This window comes from Alligator mississippiensis, chromosome 6, assembly GCF_030867095.1.
Source record: "Alligator mississippiensis isolate rAllMis1 chromosome 6, rAllMis1, whole genome shotgun sequence".
NCBI classification, from domain to species: domain Eukaryota; kingdom Metazoa; phylum Chordata; order Crocodylia; family Alligatoridae; genus Alligator; species Alligator mississippiensis.
In genome coordinates this window covers 33,327,958-33,343,808 of record NC_081829.1, presented here as the reverse complement: position 1 = coordinate 33,343,808, position 15,851 = coordinate 33,327,958, and the positions used below count along the sequence as shown (strand labels likewise).

The following is a 15,851-nucleotide window of genomic DNA, read 5'->3' as shown; positions in this document are numbered from 1 at the left end:
TAATACTGCAACATTATATCCAGCCTCGGATTCCGTCCGTGTGTAAGTCTGCTGCTAACACCAAAACTCCACAGCTCCAGAAATGGAGATCCATCATGAACACATTGCAGTGATACAAAGTGGCTAAAATCTTCTCTACCCAGAGGTTGCAAGTTCCAGGCCTGTGCAGAAGTAGGCTGCACTCACTGGGAAGTTGAGCTGACCAAGAAGGGCTGAAAGAGCTTATTCACTGTACACCTTCAATAGTCTGCATCAGCTGGGCTCTCACATACCACAGATACAAATTTCAGCTGTTCCCCACTAGGCAGCAGTAACATTGATTGTCACTTCATGTGCTGAATTCCCCCTTGGAATGCAAGGTGCAGGGATGTATAACCCAGTGTTGCTACTAGTGAATCTTTCATAATCTATCATAATTTCTGGGAAAGAGATTCTTAAGAGCAACACAGCCGTGTTTCTCAGGTACAGGCTCCAGGATAGACTTATTATTATCCTCTGTATTACAGTAGCACCCAGGGGTCCCAGGTGAGCTCAAGGTCTCGCTATGAACAGATGGACAACAGAGGAGATAGAAGGGGAGTGTTACTTATCCCAAATTCACAAATAGAGAAATGACAAACAGAAAGATTTGTCCAAGGGCCCACCATGAGTCTATGGAGAGCTCCCAAGTCCCAGTTTACTGTTTTGAGATACAAGCCTACCTTGGGGGGAAAAAACATCTAACGGCAAATACTACTCTTATTCCAGCAAACATGAGCAATGTTCTCTTGTAATTTACCATATAACTAAGCTAGCAAAGGCTTAGCTGATTAAGCTGAACTGAGGTGGAGAGTAAGAGCTGGTAAAATACTGTTTGGCCTGTCCTGAGTTGGGTTTGGAGTTTTAAAATTTTTAACAAGCTTTTCTGTTGTAAAGAAGAACTTTTATCCTAGTCAAGACACTCCCTTAGCCTCTAGTATCATTGTCAAGGCTTTATCTTAACATGTGACTTACCAAAAGGCACTTAACTACAACATAAGTTGGTTAACCAGAGCCCTTTGTACTGATAACTTTGATATAAAGCCTAGTAAAAACAGCCTAATTACTGTATGACAAGCCATTAAAGTATTAACAGGATGCCCCAAAACCAAACACATCTTAATATACAATATCCTAATGATATAAAGTTTCATTTTCATACTTCATTTAATAAAGAAATTAATTAAAAAAATTAAGTAGCATTATTGTTCAACTGCAATACAAAGGGAAGCCAAACAGGGCCAATGGCGGCTGAAAATAGGCCAGTTACAATACTATATCAGAGAGAAAGGGCTGCTATCTCTGTTATCAAATGTATAACACATACTTGCCCATCCAGGCTATCACGGGATTCATTTGCTGCAGTTTCTCAGTGACTATGATACTTTCTCTACACAACTGCCTTCACCATCCCCCCACCCCCAGCCCTCTTTTTCTGGGCACAGATATCAAACACTGTCTTTCTCGGACAAAGCTCCCTGTATGATCTCATCCTGTTGTCCCCTTGTCTGGCCCCAACTTGGCCTCCTGACAAAAGCAAAAGCTGCTCTGGGAACAACAAAAAGTTCTGCAGCTTGTTAAAGTATTTATGAAAAATATTTAGATGTTGAAAATTATTCCCTTCCTGACTTCCTTTTTTAAAATAAATTCCCTGATCTGTGAACCCTGTTTTGCTTGACTAACAGGCCTTAAAACAAGCATACTAAACAACTCAAAATACTACATAGGAACGGCAAAAGTAGCAAAGTTCAAGCTCCAAAGAGGTTTCATGTAAATCCTGGAGCCTTCTAGGGGTCCCAGTAAGTACTGTGCTAAGAGGAGAACTCTGACTGCCTCGATGGGACAGGCATTTATGAGAGAAAGACAGCCAAACACACAGGGACACCAGGATGAAGTCAGGGTGCTGTAGCTCAGAAGCAAATGAGCATGCAGCTAACCTGCTGTGCCATTTCCTATAGGCGTCAAAACAAGTCGATGGAATTTACCATGGTACGTTTTGGGAGCAACTGTCATGAAAAGAGATGCATACATTTTTAAAGGCTTTGTCATTTGTCTTCAGGGTGGGAAATGCTGCATTTGACTTCCTGCTGAAGCAATGGCCCAGATGTAGCAGCATGGACTACAGGAGTTAAGGAAAAAGCAAACATTAGTGCAGGTATAAACAGCACGGAACAGAGGCGAACGGTACAGACATATTCAATTAGTAGTACAGTTTAAAGGCGACAGCAACTTCTTCATCTTTTCATGATACATAGTCTCCCTTGAAAATGGTCTCAGCAACACAGAGCAGGCAGAAAAGGGAGCTGCTGCTGTGAGGAACTGCCAGCTCCAAGCCTGAAGAACTAAGGCCAAGAACATACAACAGGAAGTTAGGGAAAGTTATCCAAGGGGAACAGTGCTACTAGTGGAGAAACCTTAAAAGGATCTGGCACAGCTGTTTTCCCCAAGCTTAATTTAACAGGTCGTGTGTTCTTAAGACAAGGATGTACTCATACCTCATGTCAGCTAACACGGGGTAACTAACATGAGGATAACTAAACTTAGGCAACAGGGGCAGATCTAGGAGAGCATGGTGGCACACCTCTGCAGCTGTGTGGTACATGCACAACGAGCTCTTTATTCACACTGTATAATTAGCATGGCTCCAAAACCCAGGGGGTGAACATGGCTGCCACTTGCCCCCGTGCTCCCTCATCTGCCTCCAAATTCGGTGGCAGGTAAAGCAGAGGGTGGTGGTAGCATTCACCCTTGGGGTTCTGGAGTCACGCCAACACAGCAGCTGTGGCCAGAGCCATGCTGGTAAGGCAGCAAGCTCAAAGAGTTTACTGTGCATGTGCTGCACAGATTGGGGTGGGCTAGGGGAGGGGTGGTTGCAGCCCTCTGCCCCCATCATGAATTTGCCCATGCTAGGAAACATGTATTCTGTTAGCCCAGGGGTGGGCAATTATTTTGGGTGGAGGGTCGCTTACCAAGTTGTGGCAAGCTGTCAAGGGCCGCATGGGTAGCCCTGCCCCTTAACAGGTGCCCTGTCCCCTGGTCACCATCTTGGGACCAAGGTCCCAGGGCCAGGACTGGTGGGGCCCAGAGCAAGGCGCAGGCTGGCAGGGGTCTGTGGAGCTGGGCTGGGCTGCACCAGCAAGGAGACGGCAGAGCTGGCCTGGCTCCATAGAGCCCCTGCCAGCCGGGACCCTGTACCCCTACCGCCCTGCTCCAGGCCTAGCTGGCACTGGCCCTGGGACACAGGTGTGGACCCTGCTATCACACCTGCTCACTCCCAGTGCCCCTCCAGCCCCGCAGTATTGGCAGGGGGCAGTGAGTAGCCCCAACCCCCTGCTTGCCAGCAGGGAAGGAGCTGGTGCTGAGCGTGGGGGAAAGGCGGCCCCTCACCCATCCCATGGCCGGCGCTCCATGCTGCAGCCGCTCGCAGCCCATGTGGGGCTGTCCTGAGCAGGCACAGGCAGCACCACGGGGGCTGCAAGAGGCTGCAGAGCCGGGCACTGGGCATGGGAGGGGCCACTCTTCCCCCCCACACTCAGCACCAGCTTGTAACCCACCCCGCTGCCAGCCTGGACCCTGCGCCAGCTCTGGGCTCACCCGTCAGGGCTGCATCATGGCAGCAGCAGCTGCAGCCCCCACACTTGCTGTGCTGGGCAGTGTTTGCTGCTGCTACTGCCCACCCAAAGCTCGCATACTGGGCAGCAGCAGTAAATGCTGCCTGGTGTGGCAAGCGGGGGGGCCACAGCTTCTGCTGCCACAGTGCAGCCCCGATGGGCAAGCCCAGAGCCAGCGCGGGGCCCAGATTGGCTGCAGAGTTGGGTTACAAGCTGGTGCGGAGCATGGGGAAAAGCAGCCTCTCCCCCACCTTGTGGCCGGGGCCCTGCACTGCAGCCGCTCGCAGCCCGCATTGGGCTGCCTGTGCCTGCTCAGGACAGCCCCGCATGAGCTGCGAGTGGCTGCAACAGGGAGCGCCGGCCACGGGGCAAGGGAGGGCCTGCTTTTTCTTGTGCTCCGCACCACCTCATCCCCTGCCCTTCCCCCCCCCCCAACAGGTGTTCCCGTGCTGGGGCAGCCACATGGTCCCTGACCAGAAGCCCCTGTTGGGGATTCCGGCTGGGGGGGCGGGGCCGGGCAGGCCCTGATGTTGAAGGAGCCCTCTAGGGCTTCCCCTGGGTCCTACTGCCCTTGCTTCCTGTCATCTTTGACAGGAACCAAGGACAGATAAATTTTAATTTTCTAAATTTTTTTAGGGGCCCTGTGGGCCAGATAGAATGGCCTTGCAGGCTGGATTTGGCCCACAGGCTGTATTTTGCCCACCCCTGTGTTAGCCTGTGTGGAGGGTCGTCTTAACCTACCCCCACCGTATCAGCTCCCCAAGCTAATATATGTGAAGACTATAACATGCCTTATCCTCGTGAGAGACAAGGATTCTTCCTCTTTTGTGACATTTTAGGATTACGACATTCATAGATTAATATCTAAATTGATAAACATTTGACTGCTTCAGGGGTAGCTGCATGGATTGATTTCAGATCACCATTAAATGACCTAATTGGGCAATCATTCACCATATATTTTGCTGTCTGAAAAATCGCACAACAATCACAACACACATGTTCTTTGCTCTCCGGAGTAGGTGTTTACTTTTCCATGAAGTGTCCAAACGTGATTCAGGGAGGACTGAATTTTTCTTGGTAGGTCAAATCCTGGATGGGGAATTGTAGGGTTGCTACAAATTCAGGGTCGCTGAAGTTGGTATTTGCCCAGGCTACCTTCCATTGTTCTTTGGTGCTCTTGTTATTATCATAGAGCTTCTTGGTGTATTTCCAGAAGGGTCTTCTAGATGTGGTGGTGTAGTGATATAATCCACACAGCTGCATTTAACTATGAGATAAGGGTTTCAAAAAGCTTTTGGATATGCTGGGTGTGTCTACATTAGATGTTTACTGCAGTTGCCTAATTAGCTCTGCAGTAAAGTCTCAGTACCTATTAGGTCACAGTGAACTAATAAATGTCACCATAGGTTAGTACTTCTAAACACAAGTACTGTCTGCAGCAGTGTTATTTACTGCACAGCAATGCACATGTAGATGGGGCTGGCTGGGGCTTGAGAGTGCTTTAGTGAGGGGGTTGCCTGCTGGCTAGCTGAGCCACAGCATGCTGAGCCAGGTCAGAGAAGCTCCAGGCTGACAGGATGACCTTTGGGACCCCTTTCCAGCCAGGGCTGCTCCAACCCAGATCAATGTGCTGTGGTCCTGGACGCACATGTAAAGCAGAGTCCAGGAGAAACAAACTCTGGTGCAAACTACACCGGAGTTTATTCAGTCAATGTAATAGCACATGTAGATGCACCCACAGAAGGGCACTTCATGCCCAAAAGTTTGTCTAACATCCCCCAACTATACAGTTGGACCAGTAAAAGATATGAGCAAAAAATTCTTGCCTCTTGTATTTCCTGGATCATCATAGCTACAGCATCACTCTACATCTACAACATGGAGAATATCAATGTTTGCCCCCACTATAATTTTACCTACTCACTAACACAATAAGATGACACCTTTGTTCTAGTGCCGATGCTTAAACAGGAATTCCTTCCTTTGATGACATCAAATGAATGCTACTCTCTGCTCCTCTAAACTGTTGTTTCATTTTCCTTCTGATTTCAGACACACGTCTAAAAGGTCTGAAGATCTGTACATGTTGGTCTCTGCACTTGAGAATGTCTAGTCCTGTTAACTCCAGCTGACAGTTACTACTATAGCACAGTACCATGGTAAATTGGGGTATTCAAACACAGTAGTCCAAATCCTATTCTGCCTATTGTCTACAGCTTTGGATAGGCATAACTCTTAATTGCTTTAAAACAGGGAGTAAACTACGGCTCCTGAGTGCATAGCAGCTACTGTGATATAACAGCTATGTCTGCATGTTCCTGTAGGGATCCAAGTATGCCAAATTGCTTTAAATTTAACCCTGATTAAACAGAGTTGAAGTTGTAATAGTTTTCCTATAATGTATCCCCAGAGCAGCATGCAGACTAGTGGTGTGCAAAGAGAACCCAATTCAATTCGGATTCAGCCCGAATCAGGGACAATGATTCAATTCGTTGATTCAGATCACTGTCCCTGATTTGATTCGGCCAAATCCAAATCTGAAGATTTGATGCTGATTCAGAGAATCAGCAATTTGGACATAGACACAGCTCTAGAAGTTTTTTCTATGTACCTCAAGATACCGGCACAGATTATGAATGCTGTGATGCTGGGGCAGATGGAGCATCCCACAGGGATGTGCACTCCCCACTGGACCCAGACATGGACCGGAAGTGCTCCTGGTCTACTTCTGGGTCTCATGCCAAGGGTGCTGGGGAGCCCCCCGCACTTCTGTGGGACATTCCACATGCCCCAGAATTACAGCATTCACAAGCTGCCTGGTACCTTGAGGTATGCCAAAAAAAATTTAAAGCTGCGTCTATGTCCAAATCTCCTAATCTTTCCAAATCTCTCCAAATCAATTCAGAGGGTTCCAATTCGATTTGGAGAGATTAAAGGGTCCTCCGATTCAATTTGGATTTGGAGATTCAGCCACTGTATCGGGCCAAATCTCCTCCAAATCAAATCGGGGACCGAAGCTTCACACAGCTCTAATGCAGACATAAAAGCTGCGTCATAACAGCTTGGATCATAATACAATTGTTATCAATGTCCATACCCTGAATGGCATTTAGACATCTAAATATGATTCTATGCCAGAGAGTTTAAGTCCCTCAAAATGCAATGATACATCAACTTTTGTAACAAGCCCTAAGACTAAGCCACAAAAAAGGAGCAAGGAGAAGGAGGACCCACTTATGATCTGCATTAATGGTTCATCAGGGACTGAAGGAAGAGTACATTAAAACACTTGGACACTCAAGTACCACTCACATGTATAAAAGGGCTAAGTTCAGCCTCAGGCTTTTTGACTGTCTGTATTGATTCAATCTTTGCAGGTTAGTCTACGTGGTGTAGATTGAATTGATAAGAACATGAACAGATATTCACTGTTGATTCCAGAAATGCAGCCACATCCCTGCAGTGGCCCAAGCCAGGGGGCACTAGAGCATGCCTCCATGCTCAGCTGGAACAGACAGCTTGGGCCAAGGCTAGCCTGCCCACCCTGCAAGTGTGGGGGAGGGTTTGTAGGAGAGGTGCAAAGCATCCTGGGATACTGGGGAATTGTGAATTAACTTGAATCTGGAAGCGATCTGGGACAGAGGTTCAATAAACTGACTTAACCTATTATATCAGTTAAGTCTGATACTACATCCATCCAGGTTTATCTTAAACCAGTTTCAGCCATTTTGAAAGTAGTTTATTTTTACTGGACTTTTGCTGTGTTACAGATTTGAACTGGTTTTTCATTATTTATACCTGTTTATGTGTAATTTTTGCTCCTAGCCAGGGGGAACTGAATCTGACAAGACCCAAACTACAAAGTTATAGGAAAGGAACAGTACTGACAGGAAAGAAATAGTACACATAGAGCTTGGAGAGGGAAGGGAAAGCTGTACACCACCAATCTGGACCAGTTCATACCTCCAGAAAGCTTGGGAAGTGAGCAAAATATCATTTTTTTCCCCTCTGAAAGCAGTTTGCCTATCTGCAGAACATTTCTTGTTCCAAGGAAATGATCTAGATGCTTCTAGCTAACATCCTCTTATTTCTAAATGTATATTGTCTTACTGACAACTTAATAGAAGGCTCTCTTTTGGACTGGGGTAGGAAGACAGGACTTCTCTGAAGTAAATTTAGCATTTGTAAAAATGACAGCCCTGGAGAATGAATTTTCTTTTTATCTATAGAACTGCTATAGCACGGACAGCCACAGCATCAGTTTCCAAATAACACCTCATCAAAGTTTCCCAATCATGTTGCGTCAGTTCAAACCCTGATCTTATGTGATCTTAATGCTAGCATAAATTATTTTCACTTCCATAAGAGCGAGCAAGAGTGAGAAAGAGAGGGAGAGAATGTGTGTATCTCATGAATTCTGGGACTGAAGTATGCACAAAGCCTCATTTGTATACCATGAGTAAGATCCTGGTCCCACTGAAGTCACATAGATTTTTGCCTTTTATGGAAGGATCGAAGATAGTAACAAGGATTTGGCAGGTCTTGTGGAGCACAATATTTTTGCAGTTTTTCTAGTGGGTCTTTCCAACTTTTCAGCTGACTGCACTATGCATACCACTGAGTTGTCCAAAGCTTTGTTCTCCTATGATTTCACAAATGTTTTAAAGATTTTGGGTTTAGAGCATTTACTTATTTTGCCTCTCTCTATCAATGTTGAAGGGAGCTATTGATACGTAGCAGGATAGCTAGACTCTTAAAATAACCTAATTTGCACATCTATTAAATCTACTACAGTAGATTGTTGGAGGTGCTTTGAGATTCTCCTTTAAAACTTTACTGAAGAGTAAATGTTTAACAGTGATTTACCTTTTCTTAAACATAGTGCTGAGTTACAAATATGGCCATTTTTGTTAGAACAACTGGATCGATCAAGATGGGTTGTAAAGAATTTCCATGCAACAAGTTCACTCTAAAAAACTTATGCTTTTCACTGAAATCTGGAGTCTCACCATGTAGAAAGGTGGTAAATGTAAATGAACAGAAATACTTTCCTAACTGACAGAATGTGCCAGCATGAGCATCTTTAACTTTCACAAAGCAATTGCAACAAATGGTGAAAAACTCACAAAATAAACAGGAACGCAAAACAGAAATGTAAGAAGATAAAAGTTCAAAATCTGCATGACAATAAAAAAACAGATCTTGGCTGTTGTGATACTGGTTTATAAATAAAATATTTGTCTGTTTAGTTATAGTCAGAAAATGCCTGCCTCCATAGAATGGCTCTTCTAATGTATCTTATTTAGTGGCTCAGTTATGTCCAAACTAAATTTGTTAAAACTAAAAGGTTTTTGCTATCAATCCTTCAAACTAAGTCCAAGGAACTGAAAATGAAGCAATATTCTTTTGTCTCTTACCTCATCACTGGCAACAAAGATTCTACAATTAGAATTTACCAAACAATTTGGTTACCGATACAGGAGTAGTACATCTTGATCTTTCATGGGTATTCGAGCACTTTAGAACCAACAATATTGACAAGAAATGTTTACTAGGGGTGTGCGATGCAGGCCTTATTTGATTCAGATTCAGCCCGAATCAGGGACAGCTATTCAATTCATTGATTTGGATCTCTGTCCCTGATTCAATTTGGCTGAATCTGAATCTGAAGACTCTGAATCAGCGATTTGGACACAGACACAGCTTTAAAAGCTTTTTTTATGTACGTCAAGGTATCAACGTGGTTTGTGAATGCTGCGATGCTGCAGCAGATGAAGCATCCCACAGGAATGTGGGGGCAGGGGAGGGTGGGCCCTCCACATGTTTGGCGGTGAGCCCAGAAGTTGACTGGAAGTACTTCCGGTCCACTCTTCCAAGTCCGCGGGGGAGTGTGCAGGCCTCCCCCTCCCCAGCTCAGCAATTGACCATGGGGGACCCCGGGTGCCCCCCCAGACACAGAAGGCACAAGTCACCAAGTCAGGTGGGAGGGTGCGGGGGGCCCAGCATGCTCTCCAGTGGACTCTGAAGTGAACCAGAAGTGCTTCTGGTTCACTTCCAGGTCTGCTGCCAAGTGCACTGGGGAGCTCCCCACACTTCTGTGGGATGCTCCATGAGCCCCAGCATTGCAGCATTCACGAGCCACCTGCTACCTAGAGGTATGTAGAAAAAACATTTAAAGCTGTGTGTACGTCTGAATCTTTGAATCTTTCTGAACCTCTCCAAATGAATTCGGAGGATTCCAATTTGATTCGGAGAGATTAAAGGGTCCTCTGATTCAATTCAGATTCAGAGGTTTGGCCACTGAATTGGGCTGAATCTCTGCCGAATTAATCAGGGACCGAAGCTTTGCACAGCTCTAATGTTTACTAAAATAGCCAGTATAGCTTGAGGATACATAAGGAGCAAGTCTGTTGGGTAATTAATTCAGTAACTAATTTAACAGTCACTTTTCTAAATATAATTCCATTTGGAAAAATTCATAGAAGACACTTTAACTAGCATGTAGTCTGTAGGTAAGAAAATATTATTAATAAGAACAAGGGTTTTTTTTAGGGAAACAATTGAGCTTATTAATGACTTGGTACTCAAACACAGAAGCAACAACTAGGCAATATATTTGATAAAACTTGTCACCTAAAAACACTGCATCCCACCATATTTTGGGGCTTTTACACAAAACCAAGAAGAGATGTATTCACTTCAGGCCAAGTGATCTACAAATTATGTTATGGAAATAAGTTTGCAGCAGCTATCAATTACTTTTCCAGAACAGGACATTGTTTACCTTGCATCTCAAAATGGTGCTCACTACCATGCAAATTAACAACATCTCTAGAAGTCTGTCCCTGTATCAGTATTAAAGTGATACTTATCAAAATTAGTTCAAACTGTTGCATAAGTATATAAATAATAAGTCTGAAGGAGGAGGAGCACCCCTCCAACGCTATTACAGATTTTTTTGTTAACAAAAACCCTAGTCAGGATTATAGATAATCATTCTTCAGGAGCAGAAAAGTTTTGAAAGCACCCTATCCAAATGCAACAGGTGTGAGAAAGAAAATGTTATTCAGAACTACATGTGCAAGAAAACTGACATAGTAAGTCAATCATGGAAGGAGCTATAAATAATGAGAATGTAGAGTATTTTGAAGGAAACAAAAAGAGAAAATCTTGAAGGAGAGAAAGCTTGTAAGTGTCAAAAATAACTACCATCATTTCTTAGAGAAAACTGCACGAGGGAGCAGAATCATTCTGGATAAACAGACCATAAAGCAATGGTAATATTTGGAAGTTACTATAAAGCCCTCTGGTCAGAAGAATCTGCCTGATTAAGACTGAATCTCCCTGTATAACTCAGCCTTCTGATCTTCCAGTCTCACCACTGACTGTGGTAGCATCTGCTATGTGAATATAATAACGAAGTCTGTGTGTCTACTTATGTGACTTTTCACAAATATATTAACATATGTCCCTAGTTATGCATTTATTTGAGCAAGTTAAACAGCAGAAGCAATTTTCAAAAGTCACTGTTGATGGACAAAAATAAGTAAAAAATACTGGAGAAACACAGGTGTGCACAAGGTAAGGTATGGCAGCAGTACATGTGAAACGAAGCATTTAGCACTTGAATTAAAGAATACATAAAAGTAGGAACAGTTAATGACAGAGACAGTAGGACCTTTATGGGTTTGCCAGGAAAATGCATGAGAGAAGGCAGATATAGGCACAGACATTACATTTGCCTGGAAGGGATAAATAACTGGAAGCCATCAATACTATACCAGATTAAGAAATGAAAACATCTGACAACCTTCCCTCCAGAAGCACCCTGAAAAGATCTACTTCAGACGAAGATGATATAGGAACCTTCAAAAGGTATGTTCTTAAAGTATTTGAAAACAGAGTTGTATGGTCTCATCTTAATGCATGAATACATGGACATCAAAATTAGAGAAGCCATTGAGAAGACTAATCAACCAAGGAGAATTAGCTAGCACTGGAGATAATCAGCATGAATTCACAAAAGAGGGATCTGCCTCACAAAGTGGATAGAATATTTTGAGAACCAATAATGATTTAATGGAGATGCTTGGAGGAAAGAAAATGATTGTCAATTTATTAGACATCTAGCAGAAGTAATAATCCTGTACCATGAAAAAAGGAAATCTGTAAAGTCAATGGTATGACATAAGAGGTGAGGCCCCCTGAGTAAGGAGCCTCCTTGTCTAAAAAGACAAGTAAGTTAACCACAAGTCTAACAGTGATTTGAAATCAAAGAGTAAGGTGTGGCAAAAATAACTCTAGTGCTCAACCAGATAACTGTAAGAATTCTTGTCCTGATAGGAGGTAACATTTTCCCCTGTTACAAAAGTCAGTGGCATGGCAGCCAGTACTAACCAGGAAGGCAATCCATGTCTTATCTTGAAAAGAATAATTATCTCATCTACTCACCTTCCTAACTAATGTGCATTATATTGACATTTGTTGACTGAAAAGGCAAATAAAAATAAAGCATCATAAATAATTGTCATTATGCAAGGCACATGGATGCAAAACAATGGCTTTTTCCTCAAACAGAGAAAACAATAGCAACATTTTAACAGTCAATTATTACTATGGTGCCATGCTGTAGTACAATGGTAGCAAAATGAGACTGTTTTTCCAGACTGCTGGAATAGTGGCTCCTTGTTGTAATACTGGTGGTATTTCTAGCTATTCCTGGTATAAAATTCTAAACCTAATGACAATGATACCCAGAACATGTAGTACTTCTTTATGCAGACATTTGCCCCAAAACATCAGGAAGTCATTAATAGATATAGCTATGATTCTCAAATGAACTGGAAAGGGATAAACAAATTGGCATATGATGGAAAAGCAACGAGAGGGACATAACTGTTGACACAAATGGAGGAAGTGTGGTATGTGAGTTCCCTTTTTGATTTTTTATCATCCTGAGGTTACAGAACATTAAAGACCTTGCAGCACAGAATGGGAAAAATGAAGAAGCTCCCAAAGTCCGGTATCCCAGTTCAGGCCAGCACGTCCAGTGGAATGGTAGAATATGAAGAACCAAGACAAAGCCTTTCCTCATCAAGGGGAGCAAGATGGTAAATAATTCTATTTGTTTAACTTTTGACACTCAAAGAACCAATCAAACAGAAAAAGGATTTTCCTACCAGCTGATTTGGGAGTGAATTTATCCCTGTTGGCTGCACACACTGCCAGTAGCCTGTAGCCAAGATCCAAGTCAAATCCTTGCTGTGCTGCCACTCGACTAACAACCTGCAAAGGGAAAGAGAAAAGGCTTCAGTATAGGTTACTTTGAGATTCTTGCAAACATAGGCAATGCGCAGGAGGCGCATGGGGGGGATGTGCACCCTCTCCCACCAAGACTGGCTGCCACTGAAGCAGCCGCCAGCTTCTGCAAGCAGTCGCTGCTCGCCTTCTACTCCCCGTCCCCCTCACCGTCGACAACACCGCCAGCATCTCACCACTTGCCCCCCATCATTGCCAACATTGCTGCTGGCATCTGCGGGCGGTCCCTGCTCATCACCACTGACACCACCACCGGTGTCTGCAGGCGGTCCCTGCTTGTGCCACCAACACCACCACCAGTGTCTGCTGGCAGTCTCTGCTTGCCGCTGCTGACACCCCCACTGGCATCTGCAAGAGATCCTTGCTTGCTGCTCATCACCCCTCCGCCGCTGACACTGCTGCCGGCGTCTGCAGGCAGTCCCTGCTTGCCACCGTCGACAAATGGTGCCCTCCCAGTCTCAAGAGGCATCAATCATTCATGTTTGCAAATGTATATTAACTGGCTTATCAGCACAACTGCTAAACAACTGTGCCTACTACTGGCACACTCATAGGGAATAGGGTTTGTTCTTGAAGGGGTTTAAAACCACACACAGAAATCTGCACTTTTAGTCTGTTATGCTGGTTTGCTTACTTAATGGTTTTTCAGAAAAGGCCTGTGTGTCCCCCCTTGAAAGACAGGGAAGCAAAGCTTCTTTTTTAAAAACTATTAAAGGAACTTCTATGTAAAATAAGCATGACAGGTTTTATTACATTTGAGTCTTCCTCCACTGCACAGACACTAACTATACCATGGCACTATCCTTAATAGTATTTTCCTGCTGTCCCTAAATAAAATATTCTGCCATGTCACTTGTATGCAACATACTATGGCCTGCTAAACTGCTATTTCCCTTGCCAAGGATGGTTGCATTTCTGGGAAGTACTTTGAGATATTTGCAAGATAGAAGGACTCTATAAAAATAGGTTACATAAAATTCAGATATTATCCAAACATATCTCAAATATTCACAGGAGACCTTTTGACCTTTTCTAGGGATAGAGAGCCATGCCAGTAGGAATTTAACTCTTAGTAAAGCTATTCAGGTTGGACAGTGTAAAAGCTAGGGATGTGAGGAGAAGCAGCCTACTGGCCCTCCATGTTGGGAGATTAATTGATAGGCCCATATTTTGTGCTCACAAAGAAGTTAAAATAGAGAATCAGCAAGAGAACCATTCTGTAAAGTAGCATGACAGACAGGGACAGCAGGGTTTTCATAGTGCCCTGGAGTGACATCTGATGATGTAGAAAGACTTCGGATTCAGATTTTGATATGAAGAATTTGAGTACTGCCTATACAAACTAGGTATTTTTATATGATTGTTATTATTTTGTATTGATACAATGCCCAAAGACCCCAGGCAGAAATGGAGTCCAATTTCCTAGGTGCTGAGAGAGTCTGCTGTAAATAGTTTACGAGAAATAAAAATTCTCTTTCCAGTCTTTTCTCAGTCTGAAAGCCCCTTGCTAAATTAAAGACAGTACACATTAGTGTGCAATTATCTGTGTCCAGCACTGGCTCTCAAAAAAAAGCAATGGTATAGAACAGAGTTAGAAACTAAGATACACAATAACCTATAAATGGTAATGAAATGTACCATTGTGTGTTACCTAGTCAGCACTATCACATGAATCTTATTATTCAAAACTGTTTTCCATTATCTACTTTTTCTAATTAACAACAGAGAATCAGATTTCTTTAAGAGAGAACTGCTATAGAAAACACTGTGGTTTATGAAAAGATTATAGTTGCTGTTGTTCCAGTTAATTTGGAAACTAAGATTTCCAAATCCCTTCTTTCCAGTCCCCAAACTGACAATCAGAGATCTTCATAGAAAATAATATTTTATATGGGGTAATAAGCACAGGTGATATCACTGCACCAGCCAAATTATAACCTCCATAACTGTACAATTAAAATTTATAAAGTGCTTTTTCAATAGGAAGAGTAAAACATTTAAGAGAAAATGCCTTATTATTTCTGATAAATCATGAAATATTACCACCTCAGTTAATAATCTTCAAGACCCGGTATGTAATAGTACAGTTCTTAATATATTGTCTAAGTTAAGGGTCTTGGGTCTATCTTACAAAAAAAATATACACTGGATGACCTGCCTGCATAAAATTAAGTGCTTGCAAAAATCTTTACATATATTAGCCTAACAACCAGATATTTCATGATATGGGAGCAGTGGGAAGACTAAGCCCCTTCATGGGGGAAGCACAACGCTATTCTGTCAGAGGGCACTGATATTTGGGGATCCAAATATCTGTACTGAGTTCTGCTTTGAATATTACCAGAACCCAGGTACAAGTCTGTTCACCCATCTATATCACATCAGGTGCATATCAAGAGAGAGCACTGAAGAAAGCAAACAAAAAGCTCTTTCTTAATCTTGCTAAAGGCTTCTGAGAGCGATGTCCTGCAAGTGTGCAAACATAATTTAAACACATTTAGACCTCATGTACTTTTACATTATACTAGAGCTCACTTTAGCCCACTGCTCTCTTCACTTTGATAAGCACTGGAAGTGCTCCCCCCCTCACCCCCGCCTTTGGCTTTGTCAGATTATCTGCAAGATTGGTTTTTTGAAACTGGATAGGAATGAAAGCAGATACATCTACGCATCAATAAAAACTACTACAAAATGCATGGTATACTTGTACAGTCAGTTCTTTTTAAAGCATGAAGTTATAGACACTGAGGTGCTGCTGGCCAGAGGCCAGGTAAACATTCTGAACCAGCATCATGCTAATTATGAAACAAGTTCTCAATGATAATTCAGGAAATATAGACAAGCATGGAACCCTGATAGTTGAAAAACCGTCTATGATTATTGTGTTTTTATTAGGAAGAG

General features: G+C 43.2%; 1 protein-coding gene across 12 annotated transcripts in view; it reads right to left on the bottom strand.

Annotated features, from left to right (window-relative positions):
- ZMIZ1 (zinc finger MIZ-type containing 1) overlaps positions 1–15,851 on the bottom strand; it is a 518,414-nt gene that overhangs the window by 163,548 nt on the left and 339,015 nt on the right. For 11 of the 12 annotated variants that reach the window (XM_019497114.2, XM_019497113.2, XM_019497112.2 and 8 more), the window contains one exon: positions 12,812–12,917. In XM_019497114.2, coding sequence (XP_019352659.1) covers positions 12,812–12,917 — 106 coding nt within the window. Of the gene's footprint in view, positions 1–12,811; positions 12,918–15,851 lie in introns of those variants that run through there. The other variant, XM_059729766.1, reaches the window with a different exon arrangement.